The 25,735-nt window shown below is 49.2% G+C and overlaps 1 protein-coding gene across 1 annotated transcript in view; it reads left to right on the top strand.

The window, feature by feature from the left end:
* The window catches only part of RASSF5 (Ras association domain family member 5), a 78,693-nt gene that overhangs the window by 9,716 nt on the left and 43,242 nt on the right, over positions 1 to 25,735 (top strand). The window contains exon 2 of the mRNA XM_003893203.5: positions 18,276 to 18,397. Within this exon, the coding sequence (XP_003893252.2) occupies positions 18,276 to 18,397 (122 nt within the window). The remainder of the gene's footprint in view (positions 1 to 18,275; positions 18,398 to 25,735) is intronic.

Genomic DNA, 25,735 nt, shown 5'->3' with positions numbered 1-25,735 from the left:
CCTCTGGTTAAGGGAGAGGTGTCCCTGCTGGGCATGGTGGCTTCACACCTGTAATCCCAGCACTTTGGGAGACTGAGGCAGGATGATCTCTTGAGTCCAGGAGTTCAAGACCAGCCTGGGGAACACGGTGAGACCTCGACCTCTACAAAAAATATAAAAATTAACTGGATGTGGTGGTGCCCGCCTGTAGCCCCAGCTACATGCTGGGAGGTGAGAGAATCACTTGAGCCCAGGAGGTCGAGGCTGCCGTGAGCCATGATTGGACCATTGCACTCCAACCTGGGCAACAGAGCAAGATCCTGCCTCAAAAAAAAAAAAAAAAAAAGAACAAGTGTCCCTCTTCTTGTTAAACTGGTCCCTGCTGGTGGTTGGCAGGTGAGTCCTGTCATCTCTGGGCAGCCTGGGAGGGGCACCCCTCTCTAGTGGCTTTTCTGGAAGGCTCTGCTGCCTGTCTGGTACCAGTCTTCTGTCTTGGACTGGGCAACAGGGCCTCCCAGAACTTTTCTACTAGGGCTTGGCAGCTTCTAGGAGTCAGACTGAGGGAACACCTGTGAGTACTGTTTTGGGGCAAGAGAACAACATTTCTGCCCTTTTGTGAGAGACTGACCTTTTCTCACCACCCCGCATCCTCTTCTGCTCAGGTATCTAGTCTCAGATAAATGAATGGCCTGACCCTCTTAAAGCAACACCACCTCCTTATGGGCCCTTCCCCCACCTGGGCTTAGCACGGGAGGATGTGAATTAGCTCCAGTTTGTCCCTTAGGAGCCTGTACAGCTGGTGAAGCATTAGTAATCCACCATCCCCAAAGAAATCCATTAACGAGCTCCTGGGCTGGGCACGTGGTGTGAGGTAACCGATCACTTCTGTCGTCTGAAACTTTGGAGACATTGATTTTCAGACTCACAGGCATGACTGAGAAGTGAGGCTCGAGGCAGGCTCTTCCCTGCAGCCTGTTTGGTGGGGGCATTTTTATCTTATCAAGCTAAAAGCCCCAGGAATAGAAAGTTTTCCATTGGGGGAGGTGGAGGGGAAAGGACCTCAGTGCGGAGAGAGAAGGATCGTCAGTCAGTCGGTGCGTGTACCAGAGCCTGAGGGCCCAGGTGACTGTTCGGGTCATGCGAGGCCCAGGGCCCTCCCCGGAGCCCTCCCCCACCCGGCACTCCACCCCTGACGCCAAGCCTGGAGAAAAGCTATTGATCTCCTGTGCTGAGATGACTGAGGGCCAGGAGGAGAAGGCCACCACTGCCTGCTTTGGGATGGTCACTGCTCAGCTCCAGCGGCTCTTCTGCAGGCTCCCGAAGAGCCACTCGGTCTCCAAAAAGCACCAGATCCTGCAGAGGTTCCGCAACGGGGCCCGGAGGGCTCGGGGTAGGTCCAAGACAATCTGGTCGGGGGAGCTTGGGTTCTGAGGCCTCTGCTCCTGGCCTCTCCCATGGAAAGGAGTACAGGATCTTTCTGGCAGTTTGCTATTTAGTGCTGAATTTAGCACTACTCCTTGGCCCTCCTGATTCCACAGAGAAAAGGCTTAGGTACTGTCACCAAAGGACATGGTCTGCCTGTTTCGGAGGCCTTGAGTTGGTAGTGGATTTTAACAACTTTTTGTTGGCTGAGAATTAGGGCCAAGCAGTCGTCTTAATCAGGATCACTGAGCTGGCAGAATATGGGTATCTCAGATGGCCACTGTTTTCCATTCTGCCTATCCTGTAGCCCTTCAGACCCTGCTGAGCTGCTGAATCAGCCTTCTGAGGACCAGGGAGCAGTGACGTTTCCCAGGCAAAGGCTTCTTACCTGCAGAGTTAGTGAAGGTGCAGGCTGCACGGGGCTGGAGGCTGCTGGGCAGAACACAGCTGGACAGGAGCCCTGGCCTCGGGAAGTGGCCAGACCACTGATTCCTCTCCTGAGCACTAACTAGGGCGAGAACAGTCCTTGCTTGAAGAAGGATAACTGGATGGCATAGCAGTGAGTGAAAGATAAGAGGCAGAGACAACCGCAATCCAAATCATCATAGGACCTTAGGTCATCCCATGCCCCTTTTCCAATGAAAGGAAGCTAGGACCAACAAAAGGCAGCCTGCTGGTGGCAGTGCCAGGACCAGGAACCCTGGGCATGTGCCTTCTAGCCTTGGATTCCTTCCGCTGTCTCATGCTGTCCACAGCATCTTACATTTCTGTAGCACTCTCTGCTAAAGACTCAGAGCATTTACGTTTGTTTGCCTTCACTATCATTTATTTCCTCCAGATCCTGGTGTGGTGGGAATGGGAAGGGGATTATTCTGTTTCACAGATGAGACAGCTCACACAAGTAAGGCCCCCGTTGAAGGTCATTGCCATCTGGCCGGGTCTGGAACCCACTTCTCTTTAACGGTTGGCACTCTTTGGGGCATACACAATTTTCTTGGGCCCCCTGTCCCCATTTTTCTCTATACTTCTCTCATATACTTCCAAGAATCAGTGGGGATCTAGGCAGGGCACCACACTAAGTCGTAGGAATGGGACTAAAATGAAGTGCCATCTCTGGGCTAAGTTTTTGGAAGCAGAGTTTTAAAAAACAATAGGATCTTGACTATGAAAAATATGACTTTTCTGATTAAGGTTTCCCTCTTGAGAAGTGGAAATTTTAATTGAACTAGACCTAATCCCCATTTGGAGACAAATATTCCTTAGCCAGCCTGAATAATTTATCCTCATCGATAGCCTAATACATACTGTGACCTTCACTGAGAAGAGAATTGGACACCGAGTTCCTCAATTTAAATGCTCACGAGCATGTTGGTATTCATCCTCTCTTTCCCCCTCCCTTACTCTCTAAGAATTATTCAGCAGATCATTTCCTTGCTCCTTTGCTATTCAGCCCAAGGAGTTATAGATTTAAGTAAAATCAATCAGGGCTGAAGTGGTAGCATTAAGGTCAGGGCACATACTGCACTGTGGCTGCGAAGGGCTTGCTTAACTTGTGTTAGCATTTGGGCTTAATTGACAACAGAGGAGGGGAGAAGACAGGATGCTCATGATGATGGGAAAGGTGGACTGCAGACTGTGGACGTCTGGAATATCCTAACTCACTCGCAGCCTGGAGTGTGGCATTTAAGAAAACGTGCTTGGTGGCCAGGTGCAGTGGCTCACGCCTGTAATCCCAGCACTTTGGGAGGCCAAGGCAGGCAGATCACCTGAGGTCAGGAGTTCAAGACCAGCCTGGCTAACATGGCAAAACCCCGTCTCTACTAAAAACAGAAAAATTAGCTGGGCAAGGAGATGGGCACCTGTAATCCCAGCTACTTGGGAAGCTGAGGCAGGAGAATTGCTTGAATCTGGGAGGCAGAGGTTGCAGTGAGCAGAGATCGCCCCACTGCACTCCAGCCCGGGTGACAAAGCGAGACTCCATCTCAAAAAAAAAAAAAAAAAAAGAGAGAGAGAGAAAAGAAAACAGGCTTGGAGCCAAGCTGCCTTGAGTCAGTATCCTGGAGTTACCACTTTCTGGCTGTAGGGCCTTTCTCCTACAGATTAGCCTCTCTGAGCCTCATTTTTCCAAGTATAAGATAGTGCAGAAAATCCCAACTGGTGTGGGGTAGATTAAATGTCAAACAGTTGAAACCATGCTTGGTGCATAGAAAGCCCGGCACTGGGAGCTGCTGGTGCTGAGTGCTCCCAGGAAGACTTTTCAGAACTGCTCCCCGTAGGTCACTGGGGCAAGCCTGCAGCACGGTTGTCTGCTCCTCCATTGTACCTGGGCCAGGGTGGACTGCCTGCATCTCAGTGGGAGAGATGGGATTTGAAGGTTGCCCAGGCAAACGTAGAGGAGAGACATAAACTCATAAACACATTCCCTGGAAAAATTCCTATCATTGAGTTTAGTACATCACATAATTAACAGGCAGAGCTAGATTAGCCCACTGGGTATCTTTAGGAGCTAAGCAAGCATGTCACCAAGGAGCAAGTCATATGTCATTTTAAAAGGCTGCTGGGGGGTCTGCGGGAAACAGGTCTGGGTCTCTCCAGAAGTCTCTGGTGGTCCTGGCTGCAGCGATGCAGCTGTAAAGAAGCCTTTGTGTGTCTCCAGCAGAGAGGGCCTCTGACATAATCTATTTACTTTCCTTCTCACTGCAAAAAAGCCTGCTTTCGCCCAGTTGATGATTGGCATTTTGAATGGCTGCAAGTGACATCAAAGCAGGTGTGGAAAAACCAGTTGGATGTAGTAGCCTGGCTGTCCCATGATGGACTGAACCTGCCTGCTCCTGGCCTCCTGTGACCTCCTGGCACTACAACTGGGCATACCTGCGGTGCATTCATATCTGTATTTCTGTACCAGCTTCATCTGCCATCCTGCAGTTTGCATATGCCCAGCCAGGTCTCCTTGCAATCCTACTTGGCTGTCCTTATCTTTGGGGTCTGTGGCATACTACCACAAATATACTCCAGGCTAACAACAAGCTAGGCTGCCCTTTGCCCCTTCTCAGAGATGATTGCCTGCCTTAAACACAGAAACACAAGCAAACAAAAGCAACCCTCCCCTCCTCTTTCCGTATGTGTCCCTCACCTCTACAGCCCAAATCCTTTGTCAGCTACTCAGGGTCCTCCGTCTGTCTTCTCAGGGGCCCCAGGGATGGCTGAGAGGGCCCAGAGCCCAGGGCTGGGGGACCTCTGCTGCTTTGTCTCTCTTACACCCAGAGCACAGTGACACATGCCTAGAGGAGGGGCCCCTCCTGAGCAGGCCTGGGGCCGAGAGGGTATCTGACAGCTCCACACTGGCTTTGGATACCACGGGCTTGTTGCTATTTGTTGAGTTCCCTTAAACCCAACTGCCTACAGTGTTTTAAATTATTTTTTATTTTCTTAAGGTGCCTGGCAATAGGATTTCTTTTGTGGTGATGATCAAACCAGTATATCTCTTTACTGAGCTCGCTTTCTCTCTCTCGAATCCTTTCACACACTTCTTCCTGTCACACAGAGTCTTGGTTGTGACTGCCTGTGCTTTGTAACAGTGAGCTATGGGAGGCCCTCAGTCAGCACATGGTGAGTGAATGCAGGCTACACGTGCACAAATGAACAACTGGTTAGGAACTGGGTGGATGTGGAAAGAGGGGAGATGGAACCATAGAAAAAGGTTCCCTCTTCTCTCCCTGTGTATCTCTGAGTACATGTGTCCTGATGGTCACACATAATTTAATTGCCCTGTTCAGAAACTATGCTATGTCTTTGCACTTCTCTCTGCATGGCCATACCCTAAATGCAAATTGAGCATTTCCCGATATGGTGTCGGAGGGTCCAGGTGACAAATCTCTCACATTCACTTGCACGTGAGGAATGAGGTCCGTTTGGCTTGCTCGCCCCAGCACCCTGCCCCAAACCATTTACTTTTACACTTTCTCCCAAAATAGATTGCCTCTTACCATTCTTGACCAAGCGGGGATTCTCAGGGCTGCTCTGTGATGTGCACCGAGGGCCTGCAGACTTTCCCACCTCTTTCTGCGCCCTCCACATTTTCTCTCGGCCATCACTGTCATCAACAAGCTGTACTGCATGAGGCCACAGTGCGATGGTATAAGAAGGTCGGTCAAATAGAGGTGCATCTCTTAAAGGGGCATAGAGCATCATCGGGAAACATAATGTATATAAAAATTACAAAGAACCCCCTAAAATGTAGTCAAGCCAAAAATGAATTAAAATTTAAGAAATTTAAAAAGGTTTAGCTATTGTAAGATGACTGAATTCATTTAAAAGTAAAGCTAATTTTAGACAACAGTGGGCTATGGTTAAAACAATAGAAACGTTATAAACATTGGATGTATTAAAAAATATATGCCAGGTGTGGTGGCTCACGCCTGTAATCCCAGCACTTTGGGAGACTGAGGTGGGCAGACCACCTGAGGTCAGGAGTTCAAGACTAGCCTGGCCAACAAGGTAAAACCCTACCCTACTAAAAATGCAAAAATTAGCCAGGCATGGTGGCGGGCACCTGTAATATGATATTAGGAAACATCAAGGGATAGGGGCAGAAGAGATGGGAAGGAGAGCTCTCACATTGTCCTAGCAGGGAGTCAGTTAATACAGTCTAAAGTTGAAGCATAGTTTGCTAAAAATGACTCAACATTATTACATTTATTTATAATACACACACAGAGAGAGAGAGAGAGAGAGAGAGAGAGAGAGAGAGAAAGTGGGGACATGCTTCAAGCTGCAGCACCCCCAAAGAACAAAATGATGGGAACAGGCCATGTGGAGAAGGTGCCGGGGGTCAGGCCTGTCCCCCTTGTCCTGGGTGCCTGGCAGGCGCTCCTCTTACTTCCTGCATCTTGTGTGAACTTGTTGTGAACTGTCTTGCCCTCTCTTCCTCTGCCCACTCCTCCCAAGACACCCCCACCTCAACACGCCCAGCCTGGCCTGGCCACAGTACGTTCCTTTTGTTGGTGTTTTCAGCCTAGGGATGTGTGGTTGTGTTGGAGATGGATGATTAATGTGCCTGCCTGAAAGGCACACCCACCCACACCCACCTACGTGAGACAGGATGGTGCCCCTACGGGCCAGCCGGGGTGCCCAAGTTCTGCCAGGCAGGCTGGGTGTGTTTGGGAGGAGGGCACAGGGGACACATCCAGCCTACCTGGGAATGTGGCTTGGAGAATAAATCACTGATACGTTGGGACCCAGGTTCCAGAAAGAATTTTTTTTTTTTTTTTTTTTTTTTTTAGAGACAGGGTCTTACTCTGTTCCCCAGGCGGGAGTACAATGGACCAATCGTAGCTCATTACAAGCTTGAACTCCAGGGCTCGAGCCATCCTCTCACCTCACCCACCTGAGTAGCTGGGTCTACAGGCACACACCACCCGCCACCCAGACTAAGGTTTTAATTGTTTTGTAGAGCTGTTTTTTTGTTTTTTGTTTTTTTTTAAAGAAAAAAACAATTGTTTTAATTGTTTTGTTTTGTTGCCCAGGCTGGTCCCAAATTCCTGACCTCAAGCAATCCTCCTGCCTCAGCCTCCCACAGTGCTGGGATTACCGGTGTGAGCTACCTTGAGGGCCCCAGAGAGAATTTTAATATCTGCTTTGGTCTCTGAGCAACAACTGAGCAGATCTTATGCCTTTCCCTTTAGTACAAAATGGCTGCTCAAAAGTGTATGTCAACCCCACCCAGCCCTGCCACACAGAAAAATAATAGAGTCATTTTGGAAGAGAGTAAAGACCAGGATCTTGGGATGGTCTTTAGCTCTCTTGCCTGTGCCTCAGTTCAGCAGAGGTTCCCAGCTTCACCCCATGTTTCCAGCACTTTCCCTCCTCGCCGGCCTTGGAGGAGCCTCCTTCCATAAAGCCCTCCACCCCAACCCACTGTTTTACATGGGAACTCAGCATCTGAGCCAAACTGGAGCATGCTCAGGCGCATCCCCTCTTGGCTCTTCCCACAGAGATGACAGCCCCTGGGTGTCAGCTGCCCATCTTGCCTGTCCACGTGAGGGGCTGGCCATCTCTGACCTTAGAGTTCCAGGTCACTCATCTTACCATTACATTGAGCTTTCCTGTGTGCTTCCTAGCTTGTTTTCTGGCACTGTGTGTGTGTGTGTGTGTGCGTGTGTGTGTGTGTGTGTGTTGGAGTTGGGGCTGTGGTTGTGTGGAGGGAGAGAGCAGTTGTGTGCCTCCAGGCCCTCTGGGTTGGGCTGCGGGATGCTGAATGCCCCCAAGGTGGTCTGTCCTCTAAATCAAGGAACTACAGTAAGTGGTCTCAAGAGGGCTGGGGTTCGCCTCCTTCCTGGAAACATAAGGATACAGATGTCCTGAGCTGGCTGCCTGACCCTTGGAGTGAGGAGTTTCCATTCTCTTGCTGCCAGCCTCACTAGGAGTTTAGCCAGGAGTTTGAAAAACTTATAGATCGTGTTGATTTTGGCAATGGCTGCAGACCTCCAGGCTTGACTATCACAGTCTCTTTGCCTTCCCACTCACCAACAGCCCCCTGCTTTACTCCTCTGGACCCATTAAAGGCAGAAGTTGGAGGGAAGTGGGACCAGGTGGGAGGAACTCAGAGGAGCAGGAAAGTTGCACAATTCTTCTTACCCTAATACGTTAGAAGGGGACCTGAAAATTGAGAGGGTTTTTGGCTGGCATCACATGCTGAGTCCACAGGAAGCTGGGTGGACTCAGGCATCTCACAGCATTGAAAATGACAGCTGCCATTTACTGAGCACCTACCATATGCCAGGTGCCATTGGATGCTTTGCATACATACTCTCTAATTTTGGCAACAAATTTGCTAGCAAGAAAGATATTACCAGCGCCATTTGCAGTTGAGGAAATTGAGGCTAACTAAATTCCATACTTAACTGAGGTTAATTGTCCGGGTGTCTCATACCCAATTAGAGGGAGGGCTCAGGCTCAAACTCTGATTCATGTGACTCCAGAGTCCAGATTCATTCCACGCCCCAGCTTCCGACTGAGTGTTCCATCTTTTCCACCCATTCTCCAAGACCTCTATCGCATATGTTAAACAGTGTGTTTCAACGGATCCCACCATCTGGGTAAGGATTTCTGATGTATGGCTGGTAAGTGGGTGTGCTCCGGTGCCAATCTGTGAGGCAGTTGGTGCTGGGAACGTGGTGTCCATTTTGGCTTTGTAGGGAGCAGGTTTGCAGAGGCTGGGCCTCTTTGAGTGGGGAAGGCTGAGAGCCTGCTGTCTTGTGGAGCCTGAACTTGGCTGAAGAGCTGAGCTTTCAGGACAAGAACCTTTGGCTGCTGCCTGGGTGGTTCCAAGTCTCCCAGATATGGTGTTCCAGAGACAAAGGGGTCATGGATGGAGGACCAGTTCAGAGCGGGCAGACAGTATGGATGGCTTCAGAAACTCCCAGGATGCTGGCAGCCTCCAAGGCTGAGTGACTTGGTTGAGCTTGGAGGACAGCTGTGAAGTGGCACATCTCAGGCCCTCCAGAGACAGGACAGAGACCTCAGGTGGGGCACTCTCCCTGCTCCCTGCTAGGAAAGAGCAAAAAGCACTCCTTTCCCAAATTCCTTCAACCCAGGCTCTTGCTGGCCTTGGACCACCCTGACTCCCATCCCTGATGAAGCCCATCCCTGGCCTCACGCAGTGCAGAGTAGGGACCAGGAGTAAGTGGAGGGGATGGTTCTGAGGAACGGGCTGTTGAAGAGCAGCCAGGCGGGATGCATCTTCACTGTCCACCCTGCCACTCGCCAGCTATGGGGCTGCCAAAGGTCATTTAACTCTTCGAGTCTCAATTTCCCCATCTCTAAAATAGGAGTAGACCCAATGAGTTAAAAACTATGTCCACAAAAAAACCTGAATAAAGTTGTTTATAGCAACTTTATTCAGAGTTGCCAAAATTTGGAAGCCACCAAGATGTCCTTTGGTAAGTGAAGAGATGAATAAACTATGGTCATCCAAATAATGGAATATTATTCACCAGTAAGAAGAAATGAGTTGTCAAGCCATGAAAAGACAAGGAACCCCATAAATATATATACAACTTCTATGTACCCACAATTTTTTTTAATTAAAAAAAAAGACAGGGAGATAATACTAAGTGAATCATAGTACTAAGTGAAAAAACCGATCTGAAAATTGGCTACCTATCTTATGATTCCAACTATATGATATTCTGGAAAAGATAAATCTATGGAAACAGTTAAAAGATCAGGGGTTGCCAGGGTTAGAGAGGAAGAAGGGATAAATAGGCGGAGCACAGCGGGTTTTTAGGGCAGCAAAACTACTCTGCCTAAGGCTATAATGGTGGGTGTATGTCATTACACATGTGTCCACAGCCATAGACTGTGCAGCACCAAGAGTGAACCCTAATGTAAACTATGGACTCTGGAGATAATGACGTGTCGGTATAGGTTCATCAGTTGTGACAAATGTACCACTCTGGTGGGGGACGCTGATAATAGGGGAAGCTGTGCAGCATATGTAGGGGCAGAGGATATAAAGAACTCTCTGTATTTCCTGCTCAATTTTACTGTGAACCAACATTATTCCAAAAAAGTCTATTTTTAAAAAATGAGCAGTGGCTAGGCACAGTGGCTCACACCTGCAATCCCAGCACTTTGGGAGGCCGAGGCAGGCAGATCACTTGAGGCCAGGAGTTTGAGACCAGCCTGGGCAACATGAAACCTCGTCTCTGCAAAAAATTAAAAAATTAGCTCTCTCCTCCCGCCACCCAAGATGCTGAAAGGAAAGAAGGCCAAGGGGAAGCAGGTGGCTCCGGCCCCTGCTGTCATGAAGAAGCAGGAGGCCAAGAAAGTGGTGAATCCCCTGTTTGAGAAAGGCCTAAGAATTTTGGCATTGGACGGGACATCCAGCCCAAAAGAAACCTCACCTGCTTTGTGAAATGGCCCTGCTCTATCAGGTGGCAGCAGCAGAGAGCCATCCTCTATAAGGGGCTGAAAGTGACTCCTGCCATTAACCAGTTCAGCTGGTTAATGCCAAACAGCTACTCAGCTGCTTAAGCTGGCCCACAAGTACAGACCAGAAACAAAAGCGAGAGAAGAAGCAGAAGCCGTTGGCCCTGGCCGAGAAGAAAGCTGCTGGCAAAGGGGATGTCCCCACTAAGAGACCACCTGTCCTTCGAGCAGGAGTTAACACCGTCACCACCTTGGTGAAGAACAAGAAAGCTCAGCTGGTGGTGATTGCACACGACGTGGATCCCATCGAGCTGGTTGTCTTCTTGCCTGCCCTGTGTCGTAAAATGGGGGTCCCTTACTGCATTATCAAGGGGAAGGCAAGACTGGGCCGTCTAGTCCACAGGAAGACCTGCACAACTGTCGCCTTCACATAGGTGAACTCGGAAGACGAAGGCGCTTTGGCCAAGCTGGTGGAAGCTATCAGGACCATTTACAAAGACAGATGCGATGAGATCTGCCGTCACTGGGGCGGCAATGTCCTGGGTCCCAAGTCTGTGGCTCACATCGCTAAGTTCAAAAAGGCAAAGGCTAAAGAACTTGCCACTAAACTGGGTTAAATGTACACTGTTGAGTTTTCCGTACATAAAAATAATTAAAATAATATAAATTTTCCTTCAAAAAAAATTAGCCAGGTGTGGTGGTGTGTGCCTATAATCCCAGCTACTCAGTGGGAGGATCACTTGAGCCTGGAAGGTCAAGGCTGCAGCGAGCCGTGTTCACGTCACTGCACTTCAGCCTGGGTGGCACAGTGAGACCCTGCCTCAAAAAAATCAATACAATAAAATAAAAATTAAAAATTGGGGTAGAAACACAAATTGCCCAGTCATAGTATGGATTACATGAACTAATGCATGTAGAATACCTGGTGTATGGTGGGTTCTGAGTAATGGTACCTGAGATCATCACAGTATGGGTACGTGATTTTTCTTTGTTCCCTTTTTGTGGCATTTTTCCATTAGGAAAGAATATATTTTCATTAGAAAAATTTAAACAATTTAGAAACTATAAAGGTAGGAAAAGCACTTGAAATCCCATCACTCAAAGCAAACACGTGACCTGCCTTCCAGACATCACTCTGCATAATGTGTAAGTATGTATAGATTTTATATCACTGAAATCATAAAATGCAACCTTTTTCCTTTTTTAGATCGATGCTGTGGACATATTTTCATGTTGACCAATGTTAATATGCATCATCTTATGTAATGGCTACACAGTATTCCATTTCAAAATATAATTATAACTAGTCTTTTGTAGATGGATGTGGGGGTATTTCTAGCATTTTGTTGTCATAAATAACTGCGTGATGAACATTTTCGTGATGATATATTTAGATATGAGTAAATACACACTCAGAATGAATTCCTGCAGGAAGTTGATACCACCTTCTCATTAGTACCTTCTCATTTCCCCACATCCCCTTTAATACTGGAAGTTATTAACTTTGGTTAACAATTTTCTTTTCTGACACTAGAGTGAGATTTTAGAAGTTCAAATGTTGGAGGAGGGGTGAATAGAAAAGCAGGGAGGAGGGATGTTCCAGGGGGCTGGCAGAGCCTTTCTGCCACGTGGGGCAGGGTTACCCCTTGCAGACTCCAAGCAAGTACACCCAGCCACTCCCCACTGCAGGGAGCTGAGCCCTGGGGCCTCCCTTGCTCATAGGGGAGCCATGGACATTCTGAGGATGATCAAGACCTTTTCCTTAGGACCGTGATGCACCTACAGGTGAAGGTCTGGAGGAAGGTCAGTGGGCACTGATGGGGTGTGCACAGACGGGCTTTTGGGATGAGGATGTCTGATGCTGCGGCCACTGGCCAGATGGACTTGGATGTTAGGGAGGTAAAAAGAAGAGCTAATATTATTGAACTCCTAGTATGTAGCAAATGTTGTGGTGTTATTTACATAACTTTCTCATTTAATTCTCAACAACTGTACTGCTATCATCTCCACTCAACAGATGAGGAAACCAAGGCTAGTAGAGAGTTAGGACCCCGGCCTGGGGTTGGATCAGCACTCGCACTCTGGTCTCTCCACTTCAGCAAAAGGCAGAGAACCATTCCTTCCTTTAGTCACTCAACCAATTCATAGTAGTCCCTTTCTGAATGCTTGCCAGTGAATGGGCTTCCCAAACTCGAGCAGGGCCCAGAGCAAAGGGCTGCAGAAAGGGTCGCATTCAGGAATTGTGGCCAAGGAGATCTGGAGCAGGCGGTGAGGCTGCAGAGGGAACAACTGTGTCTATTGTATGAGGGTCTGAGTCTGAAGGGACATCTTGGGGCCAGGTTGAGAAGGGGTATCCTAGCTGGGGGAGCTGGCAGGGTAGAGGCTGCAGGGTGAGGGTGTGGGGGGCTGGAGGCCCCAGGGCTCAGCTCCCTGCAGTGGGGAGTGGCTGGGTGTACTTGCTTGGAGTCTGCAAGGGGTAACCCTGCCCCACGTGGCAGAAAGGCTCTGCCAGCCCCCTGGAACATCCCTCCTCCCTGCTTTTCTACTCACCCCTCCTCCAACATTTGAACTTCTAAAATCTCACTCTAGTGTCAGAAAAGAAAATTGTTAACCAAAGTTAATAACTTCCAGTATTAAAGGGGATGTGGGGAAATGAGAAGGTACTACTTTATTGATGGTATCAATAAAGCCGCTTGGGATGGTCTGTGCTCAGAGGGCACTGGAGACCCTCTCTGGGTGGTCTTGGAGCTGCCATAGCTAGTCCAGCCCAGAGGCTCCACCCAGTGGAAAAATGGGGGATTCTTAAAGGAGAATCCCCTTGAAAAGGGAGTGAAGATAGGCACCATGAGATGGCGACAGTCCCCACTGACTTGTTCAAGAGGATCAGGACAAGCTTTATACCTGTCTTTTGAAAACTTTGGTAAATTGTAATTTTCCAATGCATATTATTTTTTCAGACTTCCCTGTAGTGCCTAAGAACAAAATTATCTTAAAACTAAAAGTGATTTGTGTGCTTGTTTTGGAAATACCTATAGGGTTAAGGCTGGTGAGACTCAGGAATCCACATAGCAGAGCAGTGGAAGGAGAGGGTAGGGGATGGATCATTAACTCTTAACTGGGAGCCTCCACCTTCCAGGGCTTCTATGTAGTTCTTGACATCAGGAACCCCATTTAATCCTCATGGTAGCCCTAGGAACTGGCTACTATGATTCCTATTTTAAGGTAGAGAAAATTAATGCTCAGAGAAGTTCATAACTTACCCAGGGTCACAGAGCTAATTGAGCGGGGCCTGGAGGCCACGCCTTCTTCAAAGTCCATCTCTTTCCATGACATCATAGCATAGGCCGCTGGTCCTCAGGGACAGTGGGGAAGGGGGTGTTAAGGTTTGCTGTAAGATTGGCTTTCTTCAAAAAGGCCTAGCAGTGTTCAGAGAATGGACATAGGTTCCTGGATTCAGAAGTTGTCCTGCTTTCCCTCAGGCATCAGAAGTTGCTTTGTCCATGCAGAGTGAGAAGCTGCTGTTCACTGACCTGGGATTGACCACAGGGGAGGCTGGTAGCTCTGCTGTCATCCGGGCTCAGTCACCTCAGTGCCTGCCTTGCCCTCACCCACGCCTTGGCCTGGGCTGGAGGCAGGGAGAGTTAAGTGGAGAGTTCTGTGTTGTCTCTGTATCTGGCATGCAACTCTGGGGTGAAAGGGCCTTAAGGGTTTCTTATCAACAGAATAAGTTATCAACATACCTGCTTTCTGGTTCAGAAAACAGCCACTTGGGCTATGCAGCCACACGGCAGAGGGTGCATGTGTGTGCCTCTGTGTGTGTGTGCATTTGGCAACTGGGGTGGGGCAAAAACTAACATTGGCAGCCCTGGGGATTAAGGGGAGGTTTGCAGCTTCTGAATTTTGGAAAAAGTCTCCTAGCTGTGGAACTCCTATGTAGTTCCACCTGCTGGCTTTACCTCCTCAGGGCTAAAGGGAAAGAAGTAATGCCATCTCCAAGCACAGGCCACGATGGCCTGTGGGCCATGTTTGAGGTGACCTTGGCAGTAACCTTCAGGGACTGTGAAGCTCAGGAGCACGCCTGGCGGAGGTAGGCAGGCCACCTTGGCCTCAGTTTACCACTCCCTAGCCTCCCCGTCCTGTCCTGCCAGCCCACTGTGATCTCTGGAGAAGGTTTCCAGTAGAAACCGCCATCTGTTTGGGCCTAAGGGCTCTGTGCTCCTAATATGGCCCAGGGAGGGTCCATGTTGTGGACTGAACTGGGCTTTCCCCAAAAATGATATACTTAAGTCCTAAAGCCCAGGCTGGGCATGGTGAATCACGCCTGTAATCCCAGCACTTTGGGAGGCTGAAGTGGGAGGATCACTTGAAGCCAGGAGTTTGATACCAGCCTGGGCAACATAGAGAGACTGTGTTTCAACAGCAACAAAAAAATCAGCTGGGCATGGTGGTGCGCACCTGTAGTCCTAGCTACTCAGGACACTGAGGTAGGAGGATGGCTTGAGCCTAGGAGTTTGAGGTTACAGTGAGCTATGGTCATGCCACTGTACTCCAGCCTGGGTGAGAGAGTGAGACCCTGTCTCCAAAAAAGAAAAAAAAAAGTTCTAACCCCCAGTAGCTCAGAATGCAACCTTATTTGGAAATATGGTAGTTGCAGATGTCATTAAGATGAGGTCACACGGGAGTAGGGTGGCCTCCTAATTCCATATGACTGGTATTCTTATAAGAAGACAGAAGCACAGGGAGAACGCCACGTGACGATGGACGCAGAGGCTGGAGTCATGCAACTGCACACCGAGGAATCCAGCAAATCATCAGAAGCCAGAAAGAGGCAACACAGGACTCTCCAGCATATTTCAGAGCAGGCCTGGTCCCGCCAACACTTGATTTTCATCTAGCCTCCAGAACTGCGAGACAGTAATTTTCTGTTTAAGTCACCTGGTTCATCATACTTGGTTCCAGTGGTCCTGGGTGCTGAGGTCCTGGGCCCTCCATCCCAGCTCCTGGTTGTGGCTCCCTCCTGGGGAGAGGGGCTCCTATTGTGATTTGTCTCCTTCGTTTCCCTTTACAGTTGTCCCCTTCTATATGTTTTCATAGGCCCCTCTTCCAAATCCTGGAAGCACATTTGCTTTCCTCAAAGCATCCCCTAGGAATAGGGATAGGGGCTCTCGTTGGAAGGAAAGGTTAGAAAGGGGAAAGGATCATTTGACTTTACAGATGGCAATGTCAATATCAAGAAATGCCTCTTCTCCCAGAGAAACTACAGCTAGAACCTACAAATGTTGCTCCCTAATCTGTTGCTGCGTCTTGTTGGCGAGATCCTTGTTCTCTTTAGTGATGACAGAATCCCACGCCTCCTCTTGGCCCCTGTGATTAGGTCATAGGGGTTACCTGGAGTCTGATCTCCTCTGGAAGCTCCCCAGAGCTGCCTGCATCCTGAAGCCCTCCCTACCTGCTCTGGCTGGCAACTGTCTCTGGTTGAGCAAGCTTCCTAAGTCTGTGCCATAGCCAGGCCCCTGCTTTGGGCTGTCTCTGTTGTTAGATATCTTTTCACATCTGCATCCCATCTGCCCAGCGAGCCTGGGTTTCCCAGGTTTCTTGTCTAATTCCTCCTCACCCTCTGGCTGGCACAGAGCATGAGGAAGTCCCCATGCTCCAGACACTGATGCTGCTGCCACAGGAGATGGCACTAGCTGTCCAGGGAGGGCTGAACCCTTCCTTCCTGGAAGCTGTGCTCCACCCAGAGTTTCACTTTTCCCTCCCTCCTTCCTCATCCAAACTGAGCACCTACCCAGGTGCAGTGGCTCACACCTGTAATCCCAGCACTTTGGGAGGCAGAGGTGGGGAAATCACTTGAGCCCAGGAGCTCGAGACCAGCCTGGGCAAAATGGTGAAACCCTTTTTAATCAGCCAGGTGTGGTGGTGGGCGCCTGCAGTCCTGGCTACTCGGGAGACTGAGGTGGGAGGATTGCTTGAGCCCAGGAGGTGGAGGTTGCAGTGAGCCATGATAGCGCCACTGCACTTCAGCCTGGGTGGCAGAGTGAAACCCTGTCTCAAAAAGAAAAAACAAAAAAACAAAACATAAATTGAGCACCAGCTGAAGATTGTGGAGGACAGTGGAATACCAAGGATAGGGTTTGGTTTGGTTTGGTTTGGCAGCAGCCGGTGATGGGCTGCCTTAAGGGAACTGCAGTCTGTGGAGAATTAACCACCGGGCTCTAGTGGAAAGTGGCCCTGTCTTTGGAATCTCATGGGTCTCCCCAATCCCTGAACACGTCAGGCCTGCAGGCTGTTGCTTTTGGGTTTGGAGAAAGGCATGGGGGCTCTGACTTCATCTCTGCTGGCCTAAAAGCCCTGAGCTTGGCATTTCCAGGACCAGGAAATATGAAGATGTGCTTCAGGTTTTGCTGCAGCCTGTGATTACATGGTCCGATGGAACAAAGTCTTTGGTGCTCAAACAAGCTTCTTATAAAATCCCAGAACACTTCCCGGAGTCTTCTGCTCCTTAGCGTTGTCCAGCTCAGCATGGTGATGTTTTCAGGGTGTGTATGTGTGTGTGTGTGTGTGTGTGTGAGAGAGAGAGAGAGAGAGAGATTCAGATGCACAGAGGGACACAGACTACCTGTGCCAATAGGATGAGAGCTAAAAGAGGAGGCGAGAGAAACTCCTCCTCTCCCAGGTGCCTTCCCATTTGTGCTTTATGGCAGCTCTCATCACCGTGGAGTTGGGTGAGCTTTCAATCCTTCCTCCTTTTCCTTGTTGCCACTTTTTGGCATCCCCAGAGCATTCTTCATCACTCAGAGCTCTGCCCGAGCCGTATAGGTGTGTCCCAGGGCCAGCGCCGGGAACAATGCTGTCCATTGAGGGCTGTGGCCTCAGTGCTCCCTTATCAAAGCCCTGGTGTTTCTGGGCACTGCGGGCAGAAGTTTGGCCTGCACTTCCCTTTGTACCCTTCACATTACTAAAGGGGAGGCTGTTTTTGTGCTGAGCAAGAGGTCTCCCACGGAGGGCCCAGAAATGCATGTGGGTGCCTGCAGGTGGATGGGTGCATGCCCCAGGGAGCTGACTTCATTCATTTCTGTCTCCAAGTGAGAGGAGGAGGGAGGCCTAGCGAACCGTGGGATCTGAAGGAGAGGATATTGGTGGGCTTCACTTTCGAGCACAAGGGAGATGAGCAGTGGAGCTTCCAGACGCTGTTGCAGAAAGGTGGTCGGGCCATGGGTAGGAAGGTCGTGCAGTTCTTGGATCTCTGTGTGTCCCCACATTTGTCAGGGTGCTCCCCTGCAGACATTAGTGGTAAAACCCATGCAAGAAACATGGCCCAGGTGCTTATCTTTGGGTGAGTAAGGGAAGGGGCAGCTGGGGAGATGGAGGTGTCATTCCAAAGCTTCCCAAAAGAGGGGAGAAAAGGAGCCATCACTCCTCCCCAAGACAGTGTGTTCTGTGGTGGCTTTAAAAGTCGACACCAAATGTACTGAATTTTTGGAGCTTGTTAGAAGGAAGGAAAAGCGCTTCAAGGTGCCTGAGCCTTTATCAACCAAAAGTGGTCCCCTAATCCCCAGGTATGCAACCAAGTCCAGGCTGTCACGACTCCTGCCACAAACCCCGACCACCAGTCTGGGAGGCAGAAGATCTGACCTTGAGAAAGTCACTCAGTCTCTAGGCCCCAATTTTCTATCTGTAAAATGGAAATAATAATGATTGCAGAGTCACACAAAGTAATGCAGGTGAAAGCAGTTTGCAAACATGTAAAGCACTTAACTTGCATCCTTCCTGGGGGCTCGGAGAGCAGGGTGGCATTGTCACGCTGTCTCCCGCCCCACCACTTCTCTCCTGCGCTGCTCTTCCCACTGGGAACTAATGCAATCTTCCAGGTTATTTCTCTGTGTGAAAGTGGGGAGGAATCTTGCCTGTCCCCCAATCTCCCTTTGGTTCTTTTCCTCCAGACTGTAAATTCACCTGTCACCCAGAATGCCGCAGCCTGATCCGGTTGGACTGCAGTCAGCAGGAGGGTTCATCCCGGGACAGACCCTCTCCAGAAAGCACCCTCAGCCTGACCTTCAGCCAGGTAGGCGACAAAGCTCCCATGCCAGGGTGGGAACAGCCTCTGCCGGTGCCCCAGCTTCCACTTTTTCTCCCAGGAGCTCTGGTGAGCAGGAGGTGGCATGAGGCCTCAGATTCCACATGCACTGGATGGAGTTCACAGACACCCTGTTCCAAGGGGACTAGGGGCGGTGACACAGAGAACTCTGAAGATACTCAGAAGTCCCCTGTAGTTCTCCCCCAGTACAGAGCCTATTGTGGCATAGGGCTCTGAGCCAGAGGTGTGGGTATGGATGAGCAGTGGGGTGGCTTCCAGAAAAGCCTTCTGACGGTCCCTAAAGGCCTCACAGCCCTGGGACAGTGGAGATGCTGGGGCTGAGGCATTTCAAGCACATTGTCCAGCCAGGTCAGCCCAACCTTCAGAGGGGCTGGGCAAATGTTCCCTCCCTGTGTTAAAGAACCAGAAAATGGATGTCCAAAGCAGTTTTTGGTTCTGGGTTTTGTAAAGACACTTGAACTGCAACGTATCTGAACTTTGATTTCTAGGATTTAGAATGGAGACAGAGGAGTGTGTTTGTTGCTTCTGGCATTGAACAAGCATTTATTGAGTAGCTACTGTGTACCAAGCATGAGTGAGAGTTGGGGTAATAAAAGATACATCACAGTTCTTGTCCTCAGATAGCTTACATTCTGGCAGGGGAGGCAGAATACCAACAAATAGCATATACTGTGATGCATGTTGCAATAAAAGTATGAACCAAGCATTTGGATATATAATACAATTGTTTCTGCTGGGAGAAATCAGGGAAGGCTTTCCAGAGGAGGTGATGTTTGATTTAAGCCTTAATGTGTGGGATGAAGGTTGCAAGTCAGAAAAGTAAGAATATCATCCTTTAGTTCATTTAACAAATAAGTTTCAAATGTTTACCATGTGCCAGGCCCAGGAATGCTGAGGACTTAATGATGAAAATAACAGACATGGCTTCTACACATCCAGGGTTTACAGTAGGGTAGGGAAGCGAGACTTTAAACAAATACATATCCTGTGTCTCTGACGGAAAAATCTCAAGGTGCTCTGAGAAACTATACTGGGGAACCAGGTGCTGGATGGGGGACTCACGAGCAGCCCCAGGTCTCCAGAGTAGCCATCACATGCTTTTTCTGGAACACAATCAACAATGTTCAAATGCCTAATTCACCATGGGTGTTACCAGCCTCCCAGCTGTTCTCCCATGCCTTTCTCTCTCCCTGGACAAAGAATTATTAGAAAGCAAGAATGATATGTTTTTATAAGGGTGATGCTGCATTGGTTCTAAAATGTATATTTTAAAACTCTGAACATCTCTCCAAAGACGCTGCAATAGTAACTATTTCTGGTATAACCTGAATGTAACCAGGCCTCTTGGAAGGGCCTTGCCCTTAGCAGGAACCTGTCCATCCAGGGTGGGGCACAGGGAAAGGGGGGAGGCACATCTGGCCCCCAAAAGCGCTGATGGGCAGTGCAGATGTTTCCTAAAGGTTTTCCTCGGAAGATGGAGGGAGGAGGTTACATAGCACACCATAAAGCAACATTTCCTAAAAATCGTATCGAAGCAATCTTTTCTGGTTTCGATTTGCTTTTCTCTTTGGGAGCTTCAAGTGTCTCTCCTTTCTGGTCTCCTCAGCCCTGCCCGTGCCCCGCCCTGGAGCTCGGCTGCCCCTATTACTTTCTGGGTCTCCTCTTTGGGTCTCTTTCTATTCCTTCCTCTAGAGCAGCAGGTCTCAAAAGGCGGCAGTTTTGCTCATCCCCTCGCACGTTTGTCTGGAGACATTTTTGGTTGTCACAACTTAGGGGATGCTACTGACTTCTAGAAGAGGCCAGGAATGCTGCTAGCCGGCCTGTATTGCATAGAACAGCCCCCCACAACAAAGAATTATCTGACCTCAAATGTCACTTGAGCCAAGACTGGGAAACCCCGCCCTAGAGTGGCCTAGCCAGCTCCCAAGTGTGGCAGGCAAAAGGCCCGGGGAAGGCCTGGAGTTGGCTGGATTCATTGTCTCATCCTCCAAATGTCAGCAGTGAAGAGGTGCTTTCAAGTCTGAGTTTTTGGAAACAGAGTGACTCCCTTTCATCTGTTGGAGAGAGGAGTCAACCTTGGAACCCTCTGGCAAGTGAAATCAGGGCTTGTCTAGAGCAGAAACACCACTGAAACATTGCAGAGGAAGGAGCCAAGAACCCCACGTGGGAGCTGAACGGCCCCCAGTGGGCAAACAGCCTGGCATGGGCTTTGCTTCTGGGCCGACTGGATCAGGCTGCTGCTGTATTTGCCTTGGACAGGCCTGACTGCATGCTTCAGCAGAACTGGGGCAGGACCCAGCCTTCTATCAATAAAACCTGGGCCCTGCTCCAGGCCCACTCGCCTCTTCTGAAAAGCCTGTTTATGCTCATTTCCGCCTTGGCTTGCTTTTCTGTTAAATCTCAAGATGGAGCTTTCTTTCACCTTGACATCGTCACCTGGGCTGAGCTAACTTCATGTGCTAGTGCTGTTTTCTTGGGGGATTTAAGGGAGCAGGGGCTCAGGTCTGAACTCAGCTAGTTTTGGGTACATATGGCTTAGGGGGTCTCATCTCGGTGGTATTTCTCCTCTCTGATCTTTTTTCTTTTTTCCTGAGACGGAGTCTTACTCTGTTGCCTAGGCTGGAATGCAGTGGCACAATCTCAGCTCACTGCAACCTCCACCTCCTGGGTTCAAGCAATTCTGTCTCACTCAGCCTTCTGAGTAGCTGAGATTACAAGTGTGCTCCACTGTGCCTGGCTAATTTTTGTACTTTCAGTAGAGATGGGGTTTCACCATGTTGGCCAGGCTGGTCTCGAACTCCTGACCTCAAATGATCCACCCGCCTTGGCCTCCCAAAGTGCTGGGATTACAGGTATGAGCCACCACACCTGGCCCTCTCTGCTGTTTAAGGAAAAGAAAATCATTTATTTTCCTCCATCCAGAGAGAACCATTCTTTATTAACATTTTTATGTGTTCTTCCTGAACATTCATATATTTTTCAAAACATGATTGAGATCACCCTGTAGATAAGTATTTGGCCTCAACATTTTAAAAGCAACAATCCCAAGGTTCTAACTGTCTTGTCTCTGCCATACCAGAGGGAGGCAGCTGGTGAGGAAGGAGGGACAGGTGTGGAAGCGGGCAGGCATGAGCTCAGAATCCCCAATGGCAAACTCAAAAGGTCACTGGAAACAGGCATCGGAAACCGAGGAAGGCCACTGGGAGTTGTTCTGTGGTCGTTTTGTCAACCACAGAAACGAGGGTTTCGGAGTCTCTCCTTAAAGATCTCTGAGGTCTCTGATGTCTGACTTTTCCTTGGGCACCCATGTGTGACCAAGCAAATCTCCTTCAAGTCTACCCTAGACCCCTTTTTCAGTTTAAGCCTCATTTGCTAAGGAACATCATCGCTATTGGCTAAAGACCACACTCAGTTACCCAAACAGCTGCAGTTCTTTTATTTAGGATTTTACACCCCAAAGAATTTATACTTCTGGTGGTCTTTAAGGGGCTCTTATCATGTCACCCCTGGGAGGAAAAAAGCCCTCAGTGGCTCACGATGAAGTGAGGCCTCTGATGGCTTGGTTCAGTCCTTTCGCTGCCTATGGAGAAGCTGGCCCCAAGAGAAGAAGTCTTTGTCCTTGCCCACCACTGTGGATTCTCATTATCACCCGCTGCAGCCCAGGGCAACCCCAGCAGCTCTGTCCCTTTGGCCTTGGGTGCCACTTTTCTTGGTACATGGAATGCACAGATTGCAAAAGAGAAACTACCCCTTCCACTGCAATCCCTTCCAGCACTACCCCTTCCACTGCAATCCCTTCCAGCCAATGCTCAAGTGTTATGCCAGCAGGCCCAGAGCCCGACCCCTTCCTCCTGACCCTCCAGAGTCCCTGATATGGTTTGGATGTATGTCCCTCCAAATCTCATGTTGAAGTGTGGCGTCCAGTGTTGGAGGTGGGACTGGTGGAAGGTGTTTGGGTCATGGGGGTGGATCCCACATGAATGGCTTGGTGCTGACCTTGCGATAATGAATGAGCTCTCGCTCTATTAGTTCACACAAGAGCTGGTTGTTTAAGACAACTCTAGCATCTCTCTCTTGCTCTCTCTCTCGAATGTGACACGCCTACTCCCGCTTCCCCTTCTACCATGAGTAAAGGCTTCCTGAGGCCTCCCCAGAAGCCAAGCAGATGCTGGTGTAATGCTTGTACAGCCTGAAGAACCCCTAGCCAAATAAGCCTTTTTTCTTTATAAATTACCCAGCCTCGGGTATTCCTATATAGCAACACAAAATGGACAAAGACAGTCCCTGGTCAGCAACCTCGGCAACCAGGCTCCCAGGCCCTCAGCTGCAAAGACCAGCCCCTCCTATGGCCATTCCCAGACCACACTCAGGCACTTTCCCCACTCAGGACTCTGGCCCTGCTCATGTTCCACCTGTTGACTATTTACTTAACATTTCTCTTTAAATAGACTTATTTTATTAAATTTAAATAAACTTGTATTAAAGGAAATTTTAAAATACCCTTGAATCACTGGTTCGATGTACTTAGGAGTTTTTTCTCAGCACACATTAAATAGACACTTATAATTTCTTTTAATATGTGTCTAAGGACTGCCTCAAATTTGTTCCACAAATACTTATTAAGCCAGGCACTAGCCAGGCACAGTGGCTCACACCTTTAATGTCAGCACTTTGTGAGGCCAAGGCAGGAGGATTGCTTGAGCCCTGGAGTTTGAGACCAGCCTGGGCAACATAGAAAGGCCTTGTCTCCCCTAAAAATTAAAAACATTGGCCAGGTGTGGTGGTGTGCACCTGTAGTGCCAGCTACTTGGGAGGCTGAGGCAGGAGGACAGCTTGAACCAAGGAGAAGGAGGCTGCAGTGAGCTATGATCATGCCACTGTACTCCAATCTGGGTGGCAGAGTGAGACCTTGTCTAAAAAAAAAATCCAGGCACTGTTCTAAAGTCCTTTCAGGTGTCATTTGTGGGAGATGCTGCCCTATAGAGGCCACTCTCTTTGCCCATCTGGTGCCTGGACTACCAGGGCACTGGGTCCAGGGAGTGCCTAAGGGGCAGCGTGAGCAGTGGAGAGAACTCCTGGGATGCTGAGAAGGAATTGCCAGCTGTTCTTACCAATACCAAGGTGCTCTTCCAAAGGAGACGTGGATCTGGATATACTGATACGGAATTGTGCGTGAACGCAGGTCCCTCCACAGTACATATAGCACCAGGCCATTTGTATTTTGCAGGTATACAAACACGTGTGTGTGTGTGTGTGTGTGTGTGTGTGTGTGTGTGTAAGTGCAGAACAAGGGCCTAGCAGTGCTCAGCTAACTACTGAAAGAGATTTCACCCTGGGAGGGGGTGGACATTGAAAGGGGTAGAGTGAGACTCTCACCTCTTGCCCTTTGTTTCTGTGTTATTTGAAGAGCCAAATGCTTTTCATATGTTCCTAATGTCTTTTTTTTTTTTTTTTTTTTGATATGGAGTCTTGCTCTGTTGCCCAAGCTGGAGTGCAGTGGGGCGATCTCTGCTCACTGCAACCTCCACCTCCTGGGTTCAAGCAATTCTCCTGCCTCAGCTTCCTGAGTAGCTGGGATTACCGGCGAGCACCACCGTGCCCAGCTAATTTTTGTATTTTAAGTAGAAACAGGGTTTCACCATGTTGGCCAGGCTGGTCATGATCTCCTGACCTCATGATCTGCCCGCCTCGGCCTCCCAAAGTGCTGGGATTACAGGTGTGAGCCACCGCGCCTGGCCCTGATGTCATATTTTTAAAGGCAGTAAAGGTTTTCTTAAAACACAGACTCTTAACCTGTATGCCTGAATAGCTAGGTTCTAATCCAGATTGTGTAGATGAAATACTTGACATATGAGCCAGGACAAGCCTCTTAGTTTCTTTGAGTCTCAGATTTCTCCTCTGAGAAATGGGACCCTGTGAGGTTCCATCAAGAAGAGGCATGTGAAAGCGTGAGTGGACAAAAGCATGAGTATTCTAGGTGACAGTCCGGGGCCATCTCTGGTACCTCTAAGAGTCTTACTAGATTTTTTAACTTTGTTACTCCTGTGATGAAAACCCTCAGTGGCTTCCCATTGCCTTCAAAATGATTCTAAATCTGGATTAGCACACACAACCCTTATGGTCTGGCTCTGCCAACTCTCCAAAACACCAGAAAGTAGGGCTATCGTCCTGGATATAAAACCAGGACTCTCTGGCTTTGTGATCTGAGTGAACATTTTTTGCTATAAGGCTTATAACTATCATTGAGGCCCCAAGTCACTGTTCCACCCTGTGGATGAGTCCCTGTCCCCACTCACCAAAGGGACAGATGGCTTCCAGGGTTCCAGGATAGATCAGCCTGGTCAGCCAGCATTTCAGCCCTGCAGGTCCCTGCTGCCTTTCTGCCTACACCCGCAACCCCAAACGCTGTCAAGCCTTAGCAGGGCCCCTGCTGTAATCACCCCTCAGCCCCTGTCAGTCCTCAGCCCCTGCCAATCACCCCTCAACCCAGTGGTGACTCCGCTGGCTTGGAGTTCTGTGTCTCCCGGCTCCCAGCCCTTTGCTCCCTCCTGCAGACATGCCACTGTCTGCGTTAACTCGGTCTCTACCTTTCCAGACCCTTGAGAAAAAGAAGCTCCTGTGGTCAGTCCTGCCTTGTCCCTCGGCCCAATAGCCACGTGTTGAACCTAGGATGACCACACGGGGGAGCCAGAGAGCAAGAAGAAATGCGCTTAAAGAGGCAGGTGCTGGGGGTGGGGGTGGGGAGATGTGTCCTTGCCTGAGGCCTGGGGCTCCCTAACACGCTTGATAGACCTACCTGCACACCTCTCAGAAGGTGCAGAGTCTTGGGTCTCTTCTGAAAGCTTCAATACATGTTAATTGAAATGTGACTGATAACAATAGTAGCTGACATTTGTTGAGGCATACCTGTGTTCTGTCTACTCATTTCATTTATTGTTGAGAGAAGTGTTGAAATCTCCAACGATAATTGTGGATTTGTCTATTTCTCTTTACAGTTAATATGCCTGTATTTTGAAGCTCCATTATTGGGTGCATAAACTTTTAGGAATTTCTTGGTGTTTTTCTTTTTTTAACAGACAGGGTCTCACTCTTTTACCCAGGCTGGAGTGTAGTGGTGCTCATTGTAACCTTGAACTCCTGGGCTCAAGTGATCCTCCAGCTTCAGCCTCCCAAGTCACTGGTACTACAGGTGTTTGCCACCATGCCTGGATATTTTTTGAATTTTTTGTGGAGATGAGGTCTTGCTCTGTTGCCCAGGCTGGTCTTGAACCCCTGACCTCAAGCGATCCTCCCACCTTGGCCTCC

This window comes from Papio anubis, chromosome 1 (assembly GCF_008728515.1).
Source record: "Papio anubis isolate 15944 chromosome 1, Panubis1.0, whole genome shotgun sequence".
Classification (NCBI taxonomy): Eukaryota; Metazoa; Chordata; class Mammalia; order Primates; family Cercopithecidae; genus Papio; species Papio anubis.
This window is presented reverse-complemented; position numbering and strand designations above follow the sequence as displayed.